Source organism: Anolis carolinensis, unplaced genomic scaffold (genome assembly GCF_035594765.1).
Source record: "Anolis carolinensis isolate JA03-04 unplaced genomic scaffold, rAnoCar3.1.pri scaffold_11, whole genome shotgun sequence".
Lineage (NCBI taxonomy): Eukaryota > Metazoa > Chordata > Lepidosauria > Squamata > Dactyloidae > Anolis > Anolis carolinensis.
In genome coordinates, this window is record NW_026943822.1 from 23060867 (window position 1) to 23083594 (window position 22728).

General features: G+C 43.7%; 1 protein-coding gene across 5 annotated transcripts in view; it reads left to right on the plus strand.

Annotated features, from left to right (window-relative positions):
• sin3a (SIN3 transcription regulator family member A) overlaps positions 1–22728 on the plus strand; it is a 43763-nt gene that overhangs the window by 11544 nt on the left and 9491 nt on the right. For 2 of the 5 annotated variants that reach the window (XM_062962950.1, XM_062962949.1), the window contains exons 4-20: positions 454–560; positions 6153–6435; positions 7564–7812; positions 7926–8078; positions 9206–9364; positions 9623–9706; positions 10947–11065; positions 11168–11378; positions 12185–12301; positions 12723–12961; positions 13074–13257; positions 14542–15115; positions 16245–16441; positions 16739–16912; positions 18715–18807; positions 20428–20522; positions 20826–21054. In XM_062962950.1, the coding sequence (XP_062819020.1) occupies positions 454–560; positions 6153–6435; positions 7564–7812; positions 7926–8078; positions 9206–9364; positions 9623–9706; positions 10947–11065; positions 11168–11378; positions 12185–12301; positions 12723–12961; positions 13074–13257; positions 14542–15115; positions 16245–16441; positions 16739–16912; positions 18715–18807; positions 20428–20522; positions 20826–21054 (3267 nt within the window). The remainder of the gene's footprint in view (positions 1–453; positions 561–6152; positions 6436–7563; positions 7813–7925; positions 8079–9205; positions 9365–9622; positions 9707–10946; positions 11066–11167; positions 11379–12184; positions 12302–12722; positions 12962–13073; positions 13258–14541; positions 15116–16244; positions 16442–16738; positions 16913–18714; positions 18808–20427; positions 20523–20825; positions 21055–22728) is intronic. The other 3 variants (XM_062962951.1, XM_062962952.1, XM_062962953.1) reach the window with 3 other exon arrangements.

Genomic DNA, 22728 nt, shown 5'->3' on the forward strand with positions numbered 1-22728 from the left:
GCTTTGGGTCCCGTGAGGGAGAAAAGCGGGATATAAATAAGGATTTTTATTATTATTATTATTATTATTATTGACATAAAGACATAGTATGAAACAGCAAACGAGATATATATGCTGGATTTCGTATCACAAAATTACAAGTTGAACACTTTTTATTTATTATTATTAATAATATTATTATTGTCGAAGTTTGAGATAGTTTTAATAATAATATTGCTTTGGGCCCCGTGAGGGAGAAAAGTGGGATATAAATAAGGATTTATCACAAAATCACAAGTCGAACACTATTTATTATTATTGTCCAAGTTCGAGACATTGCTGTTTACGCCTTCAGGATCCAAAATGAAAGTTTTTGTTCACATGATGATTATGATGATAGTAATAGTAATACTTATCATAATAATAAAGATGTATTTCACTTTGTGTTTTTTATTTCTTATTTTTTACCCCCAGGTGGAAGATGCCCTCTCTTACCTTGACCAAGTGAAGTTGCAGTTTGGTAGCCAGCCTCAAGTTTACAACGACTTCTTGGACATAATGAAGGAGTTCAAATCTCAAAGGTATAATGAACCGTCCATGTTTACCTTTCTTTTTTCACGTAGGTGAGGGTGGATCAAAAAGATTGAGATTCCGGGTTTTAGCCTGCCACCTTTGGACTCTTGCTTGCTGAGGTGTTCCTGTGAGTGTATCTTAGGAAGGTGTTTCTTGATTTAATTAGGAGTTCTGGTACTTGAAGTCCAAAGTTGGCCCATGCCTGATCTATAGACAAGTGTCAGCTCACCACAGCCGCTCCTGAATGAACACACAAGACTCTCTGTGATATCACCAGAAACTTTTACTGTAGGAAACATGAACATCAGAAAAGCCAAGAATGGGATACTACGGCCAACCCTCCTTTATATACCCTCCCCCTCATTTGAACAGTCTCTTCCCGCTCAGTAAAACCCCGCGCAAATTCCCCGCCAAGTCCAGCAGCCGTTTCTTCTCCAAGTCCTGAGCCGCAGGTGTCTTATCAATGTCAGTGACCCTGAAACTCAGAGCCACATCCAGGCTCTAGTAGCAGGGTTCTGACATGGCGTCCTCCTCCCCTTCATCCTGGAAGGAAAAGATTAAACACAACTATTGTTCTCCGCCGTCCAGAGTTCCTTTATACTTTTTTAACAGGCTGCAATGGAATACCGGGTGTATCTTTCCTAGGTCCTTGGGTAGCCTCAGCTCATAGGTCACTTCGTTTATTCTTTTTGCTACCCTGAATGGTCCTATATAGCGTGGAGCCAATTTCTTGGATGGGAATCCCAATTTTAGGTTTTTTGTGCTCAGCCAAACCAGATCTCCTTCGCCCAATTTGTCCCCCTCTCGGCGCCTACGATCCGCAAAGAGCTTGTACTTCTTTTGTGTTTCCCGCAATGCCTCTACCACGGTTTGCCACCCTTGCTTGATTTTGGCCGGCCATTCCTCGTCGGTCTGGCCCTCCCCTTCCTTCCACTCGGGTAGCCTGGGGAAAGGTGCCACCTCCTGTCCGTATACTATTTCGAATGGGGCACGACCTGTGGCCGAATGTACGGCCCCGTTAAAAGCCATCTCAGCAAACGGTAGAAGGTCCGCCCAATCATCCTGTCTATAATTGGTGTACATCCTTAAAAATTGGCACAGTGTCTGTTGGGTACGTTCGACCCCCCCGTTGGTCGCGGGATGAAAGGCCGAGCTCAGGTTCCTTTCTGCTCCTAACAGCTGTAAGAATTTTCCCCAAAATTTTGCAGTAAATTGGACTCCCCGGTCGCTAATTATTTTGTCGGGACACCCATGTAGGCGATATACATGCTTCACATACAAATCAGCAAGTTTTTCAGCTGAAGGGAGTTTTGGCAGGGCCACAAAGTGTGCCTGTTTTGAGAATAGGTCCAATATTGTCCAAATGTATCTGTGGCCTCTGCTGGGGGGTAGTTCGCCTACAAAATCCATGGCTACGCATTCCCATGGCCTCATGGGCTCCACCACCTTCTGCAATAGCCCCTGGGGCTTCCCCGGTGGTGTTTTTCCCTCTGCACATAATTCACACTGCGTGACGTACCCCCTGGCGTCTTTCCTCATTCCGGGCCACCAGCATTGTCTGGCCAACAGTTTAATAGTCCTGGTGGGGCCTAGATGACCCGCACCTTTGTTATCATGGTACTTCCTTAACATTTCTCGTCTTAAACATTCAGGGATATACAATTTCTTATTTACAAACACCAAATCCCCACACAATTCTCCCTTTTCTTTGTTAGTTTGTAACCATTTGTCCATTCCATACGCTCGCTTCAACTCTTCCTCCCATATTTCTCCTCCCCCCGTGGAAATGGCAGTACGTTTGTTTTCTTTGGCCGCTTGTGCTCGAGTTAGTACTGCCAGGCCCCATTGCTTATCTAGGAATAGGCTCCCTTCAGATTCCTGAATTCCTCCCCCGTGCTGAGGCATCCGAGAGAGAGCGTCAGCGAGTATGTTATGTTTCCCCTGGAAGAATCTGAGTCTGAAATCAAAACGGCTGAAATATTGGGCCCATCTAATTTGCTTCGCTGATAGTTTACGAGGGGATCTTAGATACTGTAAATTTCTATGATCAGTCCACACCTCAAACGGTGTTCCACTTCCTTCCAGAAAGTGTCTCCAGCACTCTAGTGCTTTTAGAATAGCTAAGGCTTCTCTCTCCCAAATTGGCCAGTTTTTTTCTGTATCGCTAAACTTTTTTGACAGATAGCCACATGGCTTCAGGTTCCCCCCCTCGTCTTTCTGTAGCAGAACTGCCCCATATGCCCGGTCTGATGCATCGCAATGTAATACAAAGGCTTTAGACATATCAGGGTGCTGTAGGACAGGCTCCTCAGTAAAACGCTTTTTAAGGGCTTCGAAAGCTTCCTGGCATTCTATTGTCCATGTCAGTTTGGCCCCTGGGGCCTTCACTTTGGCTGTTTCTCCCCTGCCTTTAGTCTTTAACAAATCCGTTAATGGCAAAGTGAGGCGCGCAAAGTCCTTGATAAATGTTCTATAGAAGTTTGCGAACCCTAGGAAGGATTGCAGCTGCTTCCGTGTTTTGGGGGCTTCCCACCCCCTCACGTCTTCTACCTTCGCAGGGTCCATCGCCACTCCCTGGGAGGAAATCCTATACCCCAGAAAGTCTATCTGGTCTTTATTGAACTCGCACTTGGCAAGCTTCGCATACAGTTTTGCTTCTCTCAACTTTTGCAGGACTTCCCTGACTAGTTCTATGTGTTGCTCCTTAGTCCGAGATATTATCAATATGTCATCTAAAAAAACAAAGACCCCCTTGTACAACAATGGATGCAACACTTCGTTGATTAATTGCATGAACGCGGCACCTCCGCCGCACAAACCGAAGGGGAGCACACGATAATTGAATAATCCGAATGCACAGGAGAAGGCCGTCTTCCACCTGTCCTCTGGTTTGATCTGCAATTTATGGTACGCTTCAATTAAGTCCAATTTAGTGAATATCTGTCCCTCCGATAACTGGGCGATCAAGTCCTTCACTAAGGGTAGGGGGTATTTATTTACAGAACTGATTGCATTCAGGCCCCTGTAGTCAATGCAGAGCCTCAGCGTTTGGTCCTTTTTCCGCCTGAACAACACAGGCGCCCCTAGAGGGGAATTTGAAGGCTCTATGAAACCCCTCGCTAGGTTTTTATCAATGTATTTTCTCAGTTCCTCCTTTTCCCTAGCCGACATTGGGTATATTTTTGCCTTGGGAAGCTCTGCTCCTGGGACTAGCTCTATCTTCACTTCAACTCTCCGCTTCGGTGGGAAACTGTCTGCTTCCTTCTCATCAAATACGTCCACAAAATCCCGATACTCTGGGGGTAATTTATCTGCCAGTTCTGCTATCCTGATAGAGTCTTCCTCCCCCCTTTTCCCCGGCTCTCTCTCCACTTCCTGGCTCCCTTCTTCCAACTTCATCCTGAAGATCATGCTCTTATCCTCCCAGTTGATTTGCGGGTTGGCCTGCCCCAGCCATGGCATGCCTAGTATAACATTATAGCTGGCTATTTGTGATATCACAAATGACACCTTTCCTTCCCAACTCCCTATCTTACACTTTACATCTTCGGCACTGTACTTAGCTAATGATCCCGATGCTGTGGATCCGTCCAACTGCGAGAAAGCTATTGGGGATTCTAGGTTCGTTCTTTCGCATCCCAATCCCTCGGCTAATTCAGGGGAGATGATGTTCCTGGAACATCCACAATCCACAAATGCTTTGCAGGTTGCTTGTTTGCTGCCACTTTCAAGCTGAATGGGGACCACTATCATGGCTTTGTCCTGACTTACCAACCCCCCCGAGTGGTGCCTCATCGGTGGTTCTTCCTCGGCGCGTTTCCCTGCCACGGCTCTTGGTTTGGGCGGGCCTCCGCCTTCCCCTTTTCTCTGCCAGCACTCGGCAGCCCTGTGGCCCAAACGGCCGCACACGAAGCAGCCCCTCCTGCTGGTGCTCACGTTCCCTGTCGGCTCCGTTCTCCTCCCGGCTGGGGTTGATCCCTCCTTCCGGCTCCCCTCTTTCATCTGCGGCCGCTGCTGTAGCCCTCCTCGGTGCCTCCTCGCCTGGGCCAGCGATGTCTCGATGCGCCCCGCCAGCTGAATCCATCCGCGCAGTGTGTCAGGCTCATCACGATGCACCGCCCAGGAGAGGATCTCCCGCCTGAGACCCTCTTTGAAGAGTTCTATCTTTGTTACTGCAGACCATTCCGGCACCTTTTCAGCGAGGCATTGGAACTCCTCCGCATACTCAGATACTGACCTCTGCCCCTGGGAGACGGTCTTCAACTTCTCCCTCGCCCGGATCTGCTCCAGTGGATCTCGGAAACGGGTCTCCAGGGCCCCCATAAAGCGTCGGAGTGACCCCAGACATGGGTCGCGCCGCGCGTGCAGTTGAACGTACCAGCTGGCCGCTCCCCTCTTCAACACTGCACCAATGGCCCGTACCCGGCTGGATTCCGTTCTAAAAGTGTGAGCATTGTCCTCCATATAGCCCCTCACCGTGGTCAGGAAAAAATCCAGTTCAGAGGACTCTCCCCCAAACTCGATCCTTAGTTCCTCTCGTCTCGGTAGGGGTCCCTGTGGTGGCAATCCCCAATTCTCCGCCCGTCGCAAGCCCCCTTGCGGACCAGTGGGCCCCGCTGCTGCTTCTCTTGGCCCTGTGCCACGCCCGGCATTCGCCAGGGGCACCAGGGTCTCAGTTGGGAGCGTAGCCGGGATTCTCGGAGGCTTTTCCCCTTCGTCGTCACTCTCCTCCACCCGCGTCAGGCTTGTTTGGATCTTGGGCCGGGCACCGGGCTCCTTTCGCATTTCCCTTCCCTTCGGTGCTGGGAGGTCTGCAAAGCCCTGGCTGCTTCCCACGCTCACGTCCCACATTGAGCTAGCCCGAAGTTCCCTTCCTCTCTCCGGCTCCGCCAAAACCGCCAGGCGCTCCATCGCCCTCGACATCACTGCCAGGGTGGTCTCCATCGCCGACATCCTCTCCTCCAGAAACACCATCCTTTGTGGGCCTGGGGAAGGTGAACCTTCCTCTCCTCCGGTGCTGTCTCCCCGCACCACTCCACGCCTCTGGGTTACCCCATTTGGCTGGGCATAAGCGGTGGATGACGCCAGGGCCGCCAGCTGGTGGAACTCAGCGTCCGGCTCGGGAGTGGCCCTTTCCGACCTTCCTCCTCCTGCGCCCAAGAGCTCTTCATCCTCCACTTGCATGTTACACCTCACCGCTACAGCGGGATGGTGTCCGTATTCTTGGCTTAGTGTCAGCTCACCACAGCCGCTCCTGAATGAACACACAAGACTCTCTGTGATATCACCAGAAACTTTTACTGTAGGAAACATGAACATCAGAAAAGCCAAGAATGGGATACTACGGCCAACCCTCCTTTATATACCCTCCCCCTCATTTGAACAGTCTCTTCCCGCTCAGTAAAACCCCGCGCAAATTCCCCGCCAAGTCCAGCAGCCGTTTCTTCTCCAAGTCCTGAGCCGCAGGTGTCTTATCAATGTCAGTGACCCTGAAACTCAGAGCCACATCCAGGCTCTAGTAGCAGGGTTCTGACAGACAAGTGTAGATGCTTGCTTTGCTTCCAACGCACCTGAGCCTCTTTCCCCTTTTCCCGGCACAGCATCGACACTCCGGGGGTGATCAGCCGCGTCTCCCAGCTCTTCAAGGGCCACCCCGACCTGATCATGGGCTTCAACACTTTTCTTCCCCCCGGCTACAAAATCGAAGTGCAGACAAACGACATGGTGAACGTGACCACGCCGGGGCAGGTCCACCAGATCCCGGCCCACGGCCTGCAGCCCCAGCCGGCCCCGCAGCCGGCCCATCCGTCTCAGCCCACGGCACAGTCTGTCCCGACCCCAGCGCAGCCGGCACCCCAGCCGCCTCCGGCCAAGATCAGCAAGGTAAGGAATGACCACGTCAGAGCGGTAACCGGTTACCTGGGTGTATTTGGGACAGAGGAAGGCTCGCTGTATTGTTTTGGGGCACCGTTAATGATAGAGCCGCCAGATTTAGGAGTTAGAGAGGACACGCGGGGGAGCAATGTGAATAAAGAACAACTCGGAAGATGGGAATTCCAGACAGGAAACAATCAGGGCTAGCTAACACCTCCTAACAAAGGATTCCCACCCATGCAATATGATAAGTGAGACTCTACTCTATATTGGCATTGAATTTTGCCAGACAGTGAGCTGCCCTGAGTCCCTTTGGGTGAGAAGGGTGGGATAGAAATGATGGAAATAAATACATGGAAAGAAATATAATATACTAGCTGTGCCCGGCCACGCGTTGCTGTGGCAAGGATGGTGGTATGGGAAATACAGTATCTTATATTATCTGCTTAGAACTGGATTATATGAGACCCCTTATACACAGCTGTATAAAATGCACACTGAAGTGGATTATATGGCAGTGTGGAGTCAAGATAATCCAGTTCAAAGCAGATAATATAAGATTATAAATGGGTTATATAGCTGTGTGGAAGGGCCTTGAGTCTGCACTGCCATATAATCCAGTTAAAATCAGATAATTAGTATTTTATAGGCAGTGTGGAAGAGGCCTAAGTGAGGCCTAACTCTGCCTGTCCCCTGGGCTGAGTGGGTTGCTAGGAGGCCAAGTGGGCGGAGCTTAGCCTTCTAACTGGCAGCAATTGGATAAAAACAATTATTCCTCTCCCTCTAATTAGGACTTTATTTTTCTTTTCTTTTTGTTGTATGAACGTAGAGGCATGGATGAGGGGTTGTGCTGCCAAGTTTAGTGTTTCTGGGATGTGTAGTGTTGTTGTTTAGTCCTAGGCCGAAATTTCATTACTCTTTTATATATATATATATTGTAAGCACATATAACTTGTAAGCCGCATTGAGTCTCCTTCGGGGTGAGAAGGGTGGGATATAAATGTCACTAATAAATTAATAATAAATAATATATAAATAATAATAAATAATATATTGTGGTTCTGTGAAGGGAACAGATTTAGGACCTAAGTTACTCCCCTCGGTTCTAGAAGGAGATGTCTTCTTTCTCCTTCCCAGCCTTCCCAGCTGCAGGCGCATACGCCGAACAGTCAACAGACCCCTCCGATCCCTTACGCGTCCCCACGCTCCCCACCCGTGCAGCCGCACACGCCGGTGGCCATCTCCCTCGGAACCACGCCGTCCCTCCAGAACAACCAGCCGGTGGAGTTCAACCACGCCATCAACTACGTCAACAAGATCAAGAACCGCTTCCAGGGGCAGCCAGATATCTACAAGGCCTTCTTGGAGATCCTTCACACCTATCAGGTCGGTCGGAAGCTCAAGTGTGGCTTCTTTTAGGTATTATTATTATTATTATTTTAAGGGCTAAGAATATATTAATAAGGGAATGAATTAACCTCTCTTCTATCTCCGGACAGAAAGAGCAGCGAAATGCCAAGGAGGCAGGCGGCAACTACACGCCGGCCTTGACCGAGCAGGAGGTCTACGCCCAAGTGGCCCGCCTCTTCAAGAACCAGGAAGACCTGCTCTCTGAATTCGGACAGTTCCTGCCCGATGCAAACAGCTCCGTGGTGAGTTTATTTATACCCTTGTGCGTTCTTATGTACTTAAAAGAAGTGCAAACTTTCCAGATCTTTCCAGGATAGAGCAGGAGAGAGATAGACTGGAAATAGAGAGATAGCTACAGGCTGGAGAGAGAGAGAGAGATAGATAGATAGATAGATAGATAGATAGATAGATAGATAGATAGAAAAAAATAGGTAGATAGACAAAAAGACATGGACTGGAAATAGATAGAAAGATAGATTAGATAGATAGATAGATAGATAGATAGATAGATAGATAAAAATAGAAACAGATGGATGGATGGATAGAGCAATAGATCAATCGATCAGATAATAGAGAGACAGAGAGACAGACATGGACTAGAAAAAGATAGATAGATAGATAGATAGATAGATAGATAGATAGATAGATAGATAGATAGATAGATAATTAGACAGACAGATAGATCAAAAAATAGGTAGATAGACAGAAAGACATGGACTGGAAATGGATAGATAGATAGATAGATAGATAGATAGATAGATAGATAGATAGATAGATAGATAGAACAATACATCTGTCGATCAGACAATAGACAGGGAGACAGACATGGACTGGAAGTAGATAGATAGATAGATAGATAGATAGATAGATAGATAGATAGATAGATAGATAGATCTAACAATAGATTGATCAATCAAACAATAGACAGACAAACATGGACTGGAAATGGATAGATAGATCTATTTCCAGTCCACATCTGTCTGTCTATCAATGTTTAGTCCATGTCTGTCTGTCTGTCTATCTATTTGATTGATCAATCTATTGTTTGTTCTATATAGCTATCAAACAATAGATAGATAGATAGATAGATAGATAGATAGGCAGGCAGGCAGGCAGGCAGGCAGGCAGACAGACAGACAGACAGACATGAACTGGATAGATAGATAGACCAATCAAACAATAGATACATAGATAGAGAGAGGGAGGGAGAGAGAGAGAGCTATCAAACGATAGATAGATAGATAGGTAGATAGATAGATAGATAGATAGATAGATAGATAGATAGATAGATAGATAGATAGATATTTCCTTGTTCTTGTGTGGAAGATTGGAACCAATCATGGGTTTGCCCGTAACTGTCTCTAACCAGCTCCTGAGCAAGACGACTGCAGAGAAAGTGGAGTCAGTCAGGAACGACCACGGGGGCACTGTGAAAAAGCCGCAGCTGAACAGCAAGCAGCAGAGACCGAACCAGAACGGCTGCCAGATCCGGCGACATGCCACGGCCGGGACCACTCCTCCGGTGAAGGTGAGAACCCCTTGGCCACTGCCGTCTCAAGTGAGCAAGTGAGCAAGATTGCGGATGGCGTCGTATGTGGTGTCCTGCTTTGTTAGATGTGCAACACCATGCTTGTTTTCAGCGTTGTATGACTCTCTGGCTCCTCTTGCATCACTCAAGAGTGGCTCAGAAAAATGAACTGACGGAGGAAGCATCGCTTATGTGTTATCTTTCAGTACTGATACTTTTCAAACACTAAAAACACTTCTCTTTTTTTCTTTTTTGCAGAAGAAACCAAAGCTCCTTAATTTGAAGGACCCATCGGTGGTAGAAGCCGGTAAACATGGGACAGAGTCTCTCTTTTTTGACAAGGTGAGGCAACATCACACTTTTTTGTGTTTTGTGCCGGCCATTGGCTTACAAAAGGATCCCAGCAGAGTGGTTAACGATGCAAACAAAAAGTTGTTACCATTTTATTTCCAATGTGTCAATTTTAGCCAACTTTTTGGCCTTGGCATCTATTATTATTATTTTATTATGACACAGCAAACAAGATAGACATGCTGGATTTCATATAACAAAATCACAAGTCGAACACTTCCCAAGTGTCTAGGACTGTGTGATGTATTATTATTGTTATTTATTGTATGACACAGCAAACAAGATAGATATGCTGGATTTCGTATCACAAAATCACAAGTCAAACACTTCCCTAGTGTCTAGGACTGTGTGATGTATTTTTGGATGATGCACGCAGATCCCAGTAGGGTGGCCTTTTGCACTTGGCACATCGTAATTTTGTCAATGTCTATTATTACTATTATTATTATTATTATTATTATTATTATTATTTAGCAACATTTATATTCCAACCTTCTTTCTCACCCTTGATCATTTTAGTTGCCCTCCTCTGGACACTTTCCAGCTTATTTGGAAAAAAAAGTACAAATTCCTACGCACACTGCACATGTCTTATTTGTAGTGCAAAAAAAAACACCCTCAACAACAATTATTTTATTCATTTATTTATTTACTACATTTATATCCCACCCTTCTTTCTCACCCCGAATGGGACTCAATGCGGCTTACAAGTTATATGTACACACAATATATTATATTATGAGCATAGCACAACATAAGTATTATATATTACTATATTGTACTATACCACTATATTGCAATATTATTATTAATATTAATCTCGGATGAATGGAATTAATTATATATATGTTTTTAAGGTTTTTATAATGTGTTTTAACAATGTTATTAATAGATCTGTTTATAATGTTTTGTTTTTATGATTGCATTTTGGCCATTAAATTTTGCCAATTTTTGTAAGCCGCCCTGAGTCCCCTCGGGTGAGAAGGGCGGGGTATAAATGTTGTAAATAAATAAAATAAATTAATTAATTAATATTACATGTAATATAAATATACAATTATAATAGTGTATTATTATAATATTGTATTACATTATAATATTATCAATATTATATGTATATGCAATATATTATATTATTATAGCATAATATGAGTATTATTTATTATTAGGACAGTTTCCCATTGAATGTTTCCCCATTGCAAGCTGACTCTTCTTTCCCTTTGTTGACAAGGTCCGGAAGGCCCTGCGCAGCACAGAAGCCTATGAGAATTTCCTCCGTTGCCTGGTCATTTTCAATCAGGAGGTGATCTCCCGGGCCGAACTTGTTCAGCTAGTATCTCCATTTTTGGGGTAAGTGGGATGAGGAATTGTGGGAGCTGAAGTCCAAAACACCTGGAGGGCCGAAGTTTGCCCATGCCTGGTCTAAAATATACTCTTTTCCCATCTTCCTAGGAAATTCCCAGAGCTGTTCACTTGGTTTAAGAACTTCCTGGGCTACAAAGAGTCTTCCCACTTGGAGTCGTTTCCTAAGGAGCGGGCCACGGAAGGCATCGCGATGGAGATCGACTACGCTTCCTGCAAGAGGCTGGGCTCCAGCTACCGGGCCTTGCCCAAGAGTTACCAGCAGCCCAAATGCACGGGCCGGACTCCGCTGTGTAAGGAGGTAAGCTTGGCAGGGAGCAAACGGGAGCTGATAGGAAAACGCCTTGTATTGTCGACCTCATAGGCTTTTTGTTTAGACACAGCTCTATAAGGCCTGTCATCCCCTGTATCTGTTTTCAGAAGTCCAGAGAGTCGGGTTTGATAAATTATGTTTAACTATGCTATTGTCACCATTTTATTTTTACTATGGTACTGTGTATAATTGCGTTTTTATCTTGATGTATTTTTATCTGCTGATGAAATGTATTATGTATGTATTTTATATTGTTATTTTGTAATTATCCGAGCTTGGCCCCATGTTAGCCGCCCTTTGGGGAAATGGAGATGGGGTACAAAAATAAAGTTATTATTATATTATTTATTTATTTACAGCATTTATATTCCGCCCTTCTCACCCCGAAGGGGACTCAGGGCGGATCACATTACATTTATAGGCAAACATTCAATGCCTTTTAACATAGAACAAAGACAAACAAACATAGGCTCCGAGCGGGCCTCGAACTCATGACCTCCTGGTCAGAGTGATTCATTGCAGTTAATTGCAGCTGGCTTGCTCTCCCGCCTGCGCCACAGCCCGGGCCTATATTAACACAAAGACACAGTATGACACAGCAAACAAGATCTATATGCTGGATTTTGTATCACAAAATCACAAGTCGAACACTTCCCAAGTGTTTAGGACTCTGTGAAATTATTATTATTATTATTATTATTATTATTATTATTATTATTATAAATCAGCTGGAAGAATTTCTCTGTTCAGAATTAAATTGCGTTGTTCTTTCCCCCTCTCTCTCTCTTTCTAAGGTGCTCAATGACACTTGGGTTTCCTTTCCATCCTGGTCCGAAGACTCGACGTTTGTGAGCTCCAAGAAGACCCAGTACGAAGAGCATATTTACCGCTGTGAAGATGAACGGTTTGAGGTAGCTACACCACTTCGCGTGTTCAGAAACATTTAACCTACTGATGCCTCAATTAATGTAATTTTATTGGTATCTGTTTTTATTTCTGAAATTTACCACCCTCGGCTTATACTGGAGTCAATGTTTTCCCAGGTTTTTTTTGTGGTAAAATTAGGTGCCTCGGCTTATATTTGGGTCGGCTTATCCTCGAGTATATATGGATATATCTTGCTTTTCTCCCTCACGGGACCCAAAGCGGCTTACAACATATTAAAATCACATAAACAACTATCAGAGTACATTATAATATAAGCATAATAGGATAAACAGGTTAAGAAAAACAACTACAGTATACATTCAAGTTCATGAGGCATAAATCGAGAGAGATATTGCACTCCATGGCATGATGTGGAGCCATGACGAGGAATCTTGTCCTTTCCAGCTGGACGTTGTCTTGGAGACCAACCTGGCCACCATCCGGGTCCTGGAGACGATACAGAAGAAGCTCTCCCGCTTATCGGCAGAGGAGCAAGCCAAGTTCCGGCTGGACAACACCTTAGGGGGCTCCTCGGAGGTCATCCACCGCAAGGCCTTGCAGAGGATATATGCCGACAAGGCGGCCGACATCATCGACGGCCTCCGGAAGAACCCCGCCATTGCCGTCCCCATTGTGCTGAAGAGGTAAGGATCTGGACACCACCGCCTTCTCTCCTCATTTACTTACCAAGATGCTTGTTTCCTTCTGCCTCACCTTCTATTCCTTTTATTGATTTATTTATTTGCTTTTCCTCAGGTTAAAAATGAAAGAAGAAGAGTGGAGAGAAGCCCAGAGAGGGTTCAACAAAGTCTGGCGGGAACAGAACGAGAAGTACTACCTGAAGTCCCTCGACCACCAAGGCATCAACTTCAAGCAGAACGACACCAAGGTCCTGAGATCCAAAAGCCTTCTCAGCGAGATTGAGACCATTTACGACGAGGTGAGTCTCCTCTCGTTCCTTGTTGCGTGCTTTACGAGCCGTTTCCCACTCGCATACTAATAAAAGCTGGGCTTACAATCCATAAGAGTATTGCTACGTAATTAAAACCTCCTCTGATTTGTTTGTTTGTTTGTTGTTGTTGTTGTTGTTGTTGTTGTTGTACCAGTCAGAGCAAAAGGGATTCTTACCAGAAGTTCTTTCAAATTCCTTTGCTGCTTTGAGTCTCCTTGTGGAGTGAAAAAGCAGGATATAAATAATAATAATAATAATAATAATAATAATAATAATAATAATAATAATAATAATAGAAATAATAATAATATGCTGGATTTTGTATATATTTATTCTATATATAAAAAATGCAGCATATATTTATTATTATTATTATTATTATTATTATTATTATTATTTACCAGAAGTTCTTTCAAGTTCCTTTGCTGCAGTCTCCTTGTGGAGTGAAAAAGCAGAATATAAATAATAATAATAATAGCAATAATAATAATATGCTGGATTTTGTATATATTTATTTTATATATTAAAAAGCAGCATATATTTATTATTATTATTATTATTATTATTATTATTATTATTATTATTACTCTTCTTTTTGACTCCACAAGGAGACTCAAAGCAGCAAAGGATCTTGAAAGAACTTCTGGTAAGTCTTTGTGTCAATAATAATAATAATAATAATAATACATCACACAGTCCTAAACTCTTGGGAAGCGTTCGACTTGTGATTTTGTGATACGAAATGCAGCATATCTATCTTGTTTGCTGTATTATATTCTTTGTGTCAATAATAATAATAATAATAATGATACATCACACAGTCCTAAACTCTTGGGAAGTGTTTGATTTGTGATTTTGTGATACGAAATGCAGCATATCTATCTTGTTTGCTGTATTATATTCTTTGTGTCAATAATAATAATAATAATAATAATAATAATAATAATAATACATCACACAGTCCTAAACTCTTGGGAAGTGTTTGATTTGTGATTTTGTGATACAAAATGCAGCATATATATCTCATTTGCTGTGTCATACTATGTCTTTATGTCAATAATTATTATTATTTCCCCCTAAATTTGTGTTTTTCTAATTGCCTGGATCGATTGGGAAACATTTTTTTCCAAAATGTCATCCAGTCTCACCTTCTTTGTTAACAAGCAGTAATATAAAATCAAAAGCCCTCCCAACAGATGACCGTCCAGCTTAAAAGCCCCTAGAGAGGTGGTGGGAAATGGTCTTCACGCTGGTTTTCCTCTTGGTTTCCAGAGGCAGGAGCAGACTTCCGAGGACAACGGCGGCCCGCACCTTTCGCTGGCCTATGAAGACAAGCAGATCCTGGACGACGCGGCCTCGCTCATCATCCACCACGTCAAGCGCCAGACCGGCATCCAGAAAGAGGACAAGTACAAGATCAAGCAGATCATGTACCACTTCATCCCGGACCTGCTCTTTGCTCAGCGGGGGGAGCTCTCCGACGTGGAGGAGGAGGAAGAGGAGGAGATGGACGTGGAGGAGGGCGGCGGGGGGTCGGGCCCCGTGAAGAAGCACAACGGGGTGGGCGGGAGCAGCCCCCCCAAGGCCAAGCTGCTCTTCGGCAACACGGCGGCCCAGAAGCTGCGCAACCTGGACGAGGCCTACAACCTCTTCTACGTCAACAACAACTGGTACATCTTCCTGCGCCTGCACCAGATCCTGTGCCTGCGCCTGCTCCGGATCTACACCCAGGCCGAGCGGCAGATCGAGGAGGAGAGCCGGGAGAGGGAGTGGGAGCGGGAAGTGCTGGGCCTCAAGCGAGACAAGGGCGACAGCCCCGCCATCCAGCTGCGCCTCAAGGACCCCAGTAAGTGCTCCCCCGTCGTCATCCCAGCATAGCGATCTTGTTGGCTGTGTACTAATCTTGTTGTGTATCTAATAATAATAATAATAATAACAATAATAATATCACATAGTCCTCGGCACTTGGGAAGAGTCCGATGTGTGATCCAATACAATAGCCAGCATAGTGATACTGTTTGCTGTGTACTAATCTTGTTGTGTATCTAATATTATTATTATTATTATTATTATTAATAATAATAATAAAAATACATCACACAGTCCTAGACACTTGTTAAGTGTTCGACTTGTGATTTTGTGATACGAAATCCAGCATGTCTGTCTAGTTTGCTGTGTCATACAATAAAATAATAATAATCACATAGTTCTGGGCACTTGGAAAGAATCCGACATGTGATTCAATACAACACCCAGCATAGTGATCTTGTTTGCTGTGTAGTAATCTTGTTGTATAGCTAATAATAATAATAATAATAATAATAATATTACATCACATAGTCCTAGGCACTTGGAAAGAGTCCGACATGTGATTCAATACAACAGCCAGCATAGCGATCTTGTTTGCTGTGTACTAATCTTGTTGTGCATCAAATAATAATAATAATAATAATAATAATAATTAATAAATCACATAGTCCTAGGCACTTGGGAAGAGTCCGAAGTGTGATCCAGCACAACAGCCAGCATAGCAATCTTGTTTGCTGTGTACTAATCTTGTTGTGTATCTAATAATAATAATAATAATTTGTGATATGAAATCCAGCATATCTATCTTGTTTGCTGTGTCATAATAAAATAATAATAATAATAATACATCACACAGTCCTAGACACTTGGGAAGTGTTCGACTTGTGATTCTGTGATACGAAATCCAGCATATCTATCTTGTTTGCTGTGTCATACAATAATAATAATAATAATAATAATAATAATAATAGATCTCATTTGCTGTGTCATACTATGTCTTTGTATCAATAATAATAATAAAAAATAAATAAATCACATACTCCTAAGCACTTGGGAAGAGTCCGACATGTGATCCTATACAACAGCCAGCATAGCAATCTTGTTTACTGTGTACTAATTTTGTTGTGTATCAAATAATAATAATAATAATAATAATAATTTCACAGGGTCCTTCTTGTCTTTCCCGTTTCTAGTGGACATCGACGTGGAAGACTATTACCCGGCGTTCTTAGACATGGTGCGGAACCTGCTGGACGGCAACATGGACTCTTCCCAGTATGAGGATTCCCTCCGGGAGATGTTTACCATTCATGCCTACATTGCCTTTACCATGGACAAACTGATCCAGAGCATCGTCAGACAGGTAATCCTACCCGTGAAGTCTTTTTGGAGATAGAGAGCCAAGGCAGGAGTGGGATGTGGATGGAAACATCACATATGTATGCACGAGAACCCCATGAAATTGGAAAAAGGTGAATAAGAATATTTACTTTATTTTTACTTCAGAGAATAGCTTTCTAGGTATCCCTAGGTCCTCCAGCATGAGTTCTGAAGCTGGCCCATGCTTGCAATAAGCATTCCTTCCTCTGGCTCAGTTTTAGCCAAAGGAAGGCCATGCTCAGCCGTTCAAGGATCGCAATGACCCTCCTCTTGTGCCCAGCTCCAGCACATCGTGAGCGACGAGATCTGCGTCCAGGTGACGGAGCTCTACCTGTCGGAGAGCAATTGCGGGGCCACCGGAGGCCTGCTCTCCTCCCAGGCGTCCCGGTCCCTCGCGGAGACGGCCTACCAGCGCAAAGCGGAGCAGCTCATGCAGGACGAAAACTGCTTTAAGGTAACCAAGTAACTCTCTTTGGTGATGGAAAAAAGGCAAGGAGAGCCCTGGAGCCTTCTCAAAGCCATCAAGGGGGCTCTTGAGGAGCTTCAGAGTAACCTAAGGTTTCAGTCAAATCTGTAGAGATATATCAGTTTGCCCATTCAAGTCAAGTGATCAGTGAAATGTAAATACAAACAGAAGAGTTCTACCATGTTTCCCCGAAAATAAGACAGTGTCTTATATTAATTTTTGCTCCCAAAGATGCTCTAGGTCTTATTTTCAGGGGATGTCCTATTTTTCCATGAAGAAGAATTCACATTTATTGTTGAACAAAAAATGAATATTTATTATATACTGTACAGTAGTTGTCATCACAAACCAGCGTAACCAGATAAACTTTGAATCCTTTCTTGTTATTACCATTATTTCCATGTACAACACTCTATGGTATATCCTGCATGCTCTGGAGTTCTGTTTGTTGGGCATACTTCAAACAAAAACTTTGCTAGGTCTTACTTTCGGGAGAGGCCTTATATTTAGCAATTCAGCAAAGCCTCTACTAGGTCTTATTTTCTGGGGATGTCTTATTTTAGGGGAAACAGGGTAGGTATGAGCCATTTTCAGCATCCCGCTCTATGCAATGCTTTTCAGCTTCCCACTAATTGCAATGCCACACTCCAGTGACTGTTGCAATTCTTATTATCATTGTTGTTGTTATTATCCCTGTCTTGATTGAGATGCAAAGCTAGTGCCGCCATCCATTGGAAGATGAAGAAATCCTGACTGAATTGCACTTGGTGGTTGATTGATATTATTACCGCTGTTTTATTGTCTTACTGTGTTTTATTTTTTGTATATTGTGCAATGTATTTAAGCTGTTGTTTTTGTAAATTATGCTGGTCAGGCCTTGCCCCATATGAGCCGCCCCGAGTCCCCATAGGGAGATGGTGGCAGGGTATAAATAAAGTTATTATTATTATTATTATTATTATTATTATTATTATTAAATCCTAGAAAATGCTAAATAATGTAGTATTCCTCAGAATATATTATATATACAGTAGAGTCTCACTTATCCAACATAAACGGGCCGGCAGAACGTTGGATAAGCGAATATGTTGGATAATAAGGAGAGATTAAGGAGAAGCCTATTAAACACCAAATTAGGTTATGATTTTACAAATTAAGCACCAAAACATCATGTTATACAACAAATTGGACAGAAAAAGCAGTTCAATATGCAGTAATATTATACTGTAATTACTGTATTTACAAAATTAGCACCAAAATATCACGTTATATTGAAAACATTGACTACAAAAATGCGTTGGATAATCCAGAATGTTGGATAAGCGAGACTCTACTGTACATTTAATTTCAATAATACTATAATGTAATACAATATAGTACCAATAGTGCAATATAATAGTATGTAATAATAATATTGTAATATAGTAATACTAATCTATTAAATATAATTGCTACTAATAATATAGAATGATATACTGTTTAATTCTTGTATGTTTGAAGTTGTAGTTTTTGATTGTGAACCGCTTTGAGTCTCCGTATGGAGAGATAAAGTGGGATATAAATAAATAATTGAAAATGTAGGAATGTGTTAATAAGTTGGCAGATTTCAAACCACAAAGCAGTTAATATTGATTTTCACTGTCTATAACTGGAAATTGGAAAAAGAGTATTTGGACTGCTGATTCTTTTCCAACCCTAGCTGCAATACTGTTACTGATGTTATTATTACTGCTCCTACAACAACAATTGGACTCTCTGCTAACTGAGCCCTCCTGTGTGCTGTCCCATAGCTGATGTTCATTCAGAGCCGAGGCCACGTCCAGTTAACCATTGAGCTGCTCGACACCGAAGAAGAAAACTCCGACGACCCTGTTGAAGCCGAGGTGAGAAGGCCCTCCTTGTGCCCTGCTTTGTGTTTCTTGAATGTGTTGCCAAACCAAGGCATTTTCTGTTTAATTAAACCTTTCAGGTGTAGCAGGTGGTTTTAAAAAAATCTCTATACGTGTTTTAAAATTGGTTTTACTGTTATTGTATTGAAGAAGAAGAACATTTTACTGATTAGCCCTTAGGCCATATCAAAGTACCAAGCCAAACAACCAGGCTCGCAAAAGACCTGGTTACATTCTATACAAATATTAAATAAAACACTTGTAACCATACAATAAATAAATATAATAAAACTGGGTGTGTACATCATATGTCATTGTCACCCCTACAGTTTACCCCTATCAGCCCCACATACGTGGATCTCAATCGTATCTGTTATTGTATTGCATTTGAATTGCATTCCTGATTTTATTGTATTTTACTTAACTAAGATGTTGATTTTTATCTGTTTTATTCTATTCTGTTGTTTGGGCGCTTTCGCCCTGTGTTAGCCGCCCTGAGTCCCTTTGGGGAAGTGGAGGTGGGACAGAAAAATAAAATAATAATAATAATAATAATAATAATAATAATAATAATAATAATAATAATTACTATTATTATTATTATTGAAAGTGGGACAAGCAATTGGCTTTAGACCTAAGATTTCAACTGATGTGGGATTTATTGTGATTGTTGAAATTATGTTGGATTTAAGTATTATATTATTTGGGTTGCCATGAGTCTTCCGAGCTGTCTGCCATGTTCCAGAAGCATTTATTGTTCTTTTGATCTTGTTTAATGTAGTGTATATTTTCTTTTATTGTGTTGTTTAATATGCTATGATTTGTTGTTCTATTATATTTTGTTATATTGTATTGTTCTGGGCATGGCCCCATGTAAGCCGCCCCGAGTCCCCGTTGGGGAGATGGTGGCGGGGTATAAATAAAGTTTGTTATTATTATTATTATTATTATTATTATTATTATTATTATTATTGACACAACGACGTTGTATGACACAACAAACAAGATAGATATGCTGGGTTTCGTATCACAAAATCACAAGTCGAACACTTCCCAAGTGTCTAGGACTGTGTGATGTATTTTCGGATGATGCGTGCAGATCCCAGCAGGGTGGCTTTTTGCAGTTGGCAGATGGTGATTTTGTCAATGTCTATTGTTTCCAAATGCCGGCTGAGATCTTTCGGCACGGCACCCAGTGTGCCCATCACCACCGGGACCACCTGCACTGGTTTCTGCCAGAGTCTTTGCAGTTCAGTCTTGAGGTCCTGATAGCGGCTGAGTTTTTCCTGTTGTTTTTCGTCAATGCGACTGTCACCTGGGATGGCAACATCAATGATCCAAACCTTGTTCTTTTCCACAACTGTGATGTCTGGTGTATTGTGTTCCAGAACTTTGTCAGTCTGGATTCGGAAGTCCCACAGTATCTTTGCGTGCGGAGGGGTTATTATTATTATTATTATTATTATTATTATTATTATTATTATTATTATTATTCTCTCCTGACGTTTCACCCACCTCTATGGCAGAGGTTGTGAGGTCTGTTGGAAACTAGGCAAGTGGGGTTTATGTGCTCCTTGCACAAGGAAACAAGACGCTTTTTTGTTCCTTTTTCAGCGCTGGACCGACTATGTGGATCGGTACGTCAACTCCGATTCGACCTCTCCTGAACTGCGGGAGCAGCTGGCCCAGAAGCCTGTTTTTTTGCCAAGGTGAGTGAACTGAGACGGCACCCGGTGCTTGGCCACGAGTGGCCGTCAGACGTTTGAATCAATGGCTCCGTTGTGTCCTCGTTTCCAAAGCAGCAGAAGACAAACCCATCCAGCACCCTAAGCCTATTCCTGGTTGGGATTCATAGTTCTAAGACCTCTGATCGTCATGTTGGTTGCACGTGGCATACTCCACATCCTTCCTCTCGTTCTCAAATGACGAGAAGGGTCTCCTTGTGCCAAACTGAGAGGGAAGCCAGCCAGGGATCCGTGGCCGTGGCTCTTCCGGGGTGCTAATCCCAGCAGGGGCTCTCTGCTTTCCAGGAACCTGCGGCGGATCCGCAAGTGCCAGCGCGGGCGGGAGCAGCAGCAGGAGAAGGACGGGAAGGAGGGCCCCGGCAAGAAGCCCCTGGAGAACGTGGAGAGCCTGGACAAGCTGGAGTGCAAGTTCAAGCTCAACTCCTACAAGATGGTCTATGTCATCAAGTCGGAGGACTACATGTACCGGAGGACCGCTCTGCTGCGCGCCCACCAGGTAGGCCACTATCAAAGTATAATTCTTGCTATTTTTACTGGCATTTTACAGGAATTGTTGCTTTTATATTTACATCATATATTTATACTTTTGTACTTCGTATGGGCCGGGCTGTGGCGCAGGCTGGTTAGTAGCCAGCTGCAATAAATCACTATGAGTTCGAGGCCAGCCCATGTCAGAGAGAGCACCCGACCATTAAAATAAAAAATAGCCCTGCTCGTTGTTGACCTAAGCAACCCGAAAAACAGTTGCATCTGTCAAGTAGGAAAATTTAGGGACTGCTTATGCGGGTGTGATGAACCATGGGCCTTGTAGTCCTGCTCAGGACATTGTAATCCCTGATGAAGATGAAAACTTGGGTTTTTTACCTTCCCAGTCTGAACTGGATTCCTCTCAGCCAGATCCTTCCCAGGCAGATCTGGAAACCTTGCACCTGCAAGAAAGTTGTGCCCCAGAAGTATGTCAAACAACCCCAGAGCCTACTTCTCCCGTGTTCTTGCGCCGGGAGTTTTGTAAACAACAGAGAAGTTTGGATTCAGCTTCGCGCAGGAGTGCGAGGATAGCAGCTAAGAATGTTGCCAATTAACATTGGTTCTCGTGAGAATCTTTAAGGAGTTTAACATCTGGTCTCAGAGTTTAGCTTTCGTTTCTGATTCCCAGAGAACCGCTTTGGTGAGAAAGTTGGACTCTATATAGGTGTTTTGCCCGCGTAGCAACTTCGCGGAGTCAATTCGTCAGCCTACGGAGCGAGTTGTGTCTGGACAGCGCGCTCCGATTCAAGCCTCGCTTCAGCTCAAGCCTTGCCTTGCTATCCAGCCTTCGCCTTGCTTCCCAGCCTTTGTTTACCTACGGACTTTGCCTTGTTTCCCAGGACTAATCCTTGCCTTGATTCACGGATTTTACCAAGTTATTCCACGGACCTTGTTCTTGTTCTTAGTTACCTTGTTCCACGTTCAAGCCTTGTTTCAAGTATCAAGTTATTTCCTAGCCACGCTCAAGTTTATGGACTAAGGACCTTGTCATCTCCCCTCACTTTGCTTGGCAAAGTGAGTGTTTCGGTTATTGGATTACAACTTTGGACCTTAATATTTCTTATTGGACATTGCTTTTTTGGACTAATTCTGACCTTTCCTGAAGGGTCTAATTCTGGACTATTTTCTATACTTGTTTTTATTAACTTTATATATTCCTTCAATAAAGATATTAGTTAGATTCTGGCCTCTGTGAATGGTTATTGGTGCCTCTGCCGCCTGGGTCGTGACAGTTTGACTCCGCCACCCATAAGCACCAACTAACCGAGGCCAGGATGTCTACCGGAGCCGCGCCGGCTGGACAGCCGCTCAGCTACACCATCAGCAAGGACGAAGTGGACCGCATCCGTGACAGACTCAACGCGCAGGATGGAGAAATAAAAGGGTTGAGGGAGCGCGGAGTTCGCCTCCCGGCCATGGCGTTGCCTACCAAGTTTTCTGGAGAAGCTGCTAAGGTTCATGTTTTCCGCCGCCAATGTCAAGCTTATCTAGAGGCCCGTGATGCCGAGTTTCCCCAAGAAGACATCAAGGTGGCGTGGGTCTACAGTCTTCTAGACGGACCAGCGGCTAGCTGGGCGACGGCCCTGTTTGATCAAGCCTCCCCCCACCTAAGTTCAGCACAACGCTTCTTGGATCACCTTAA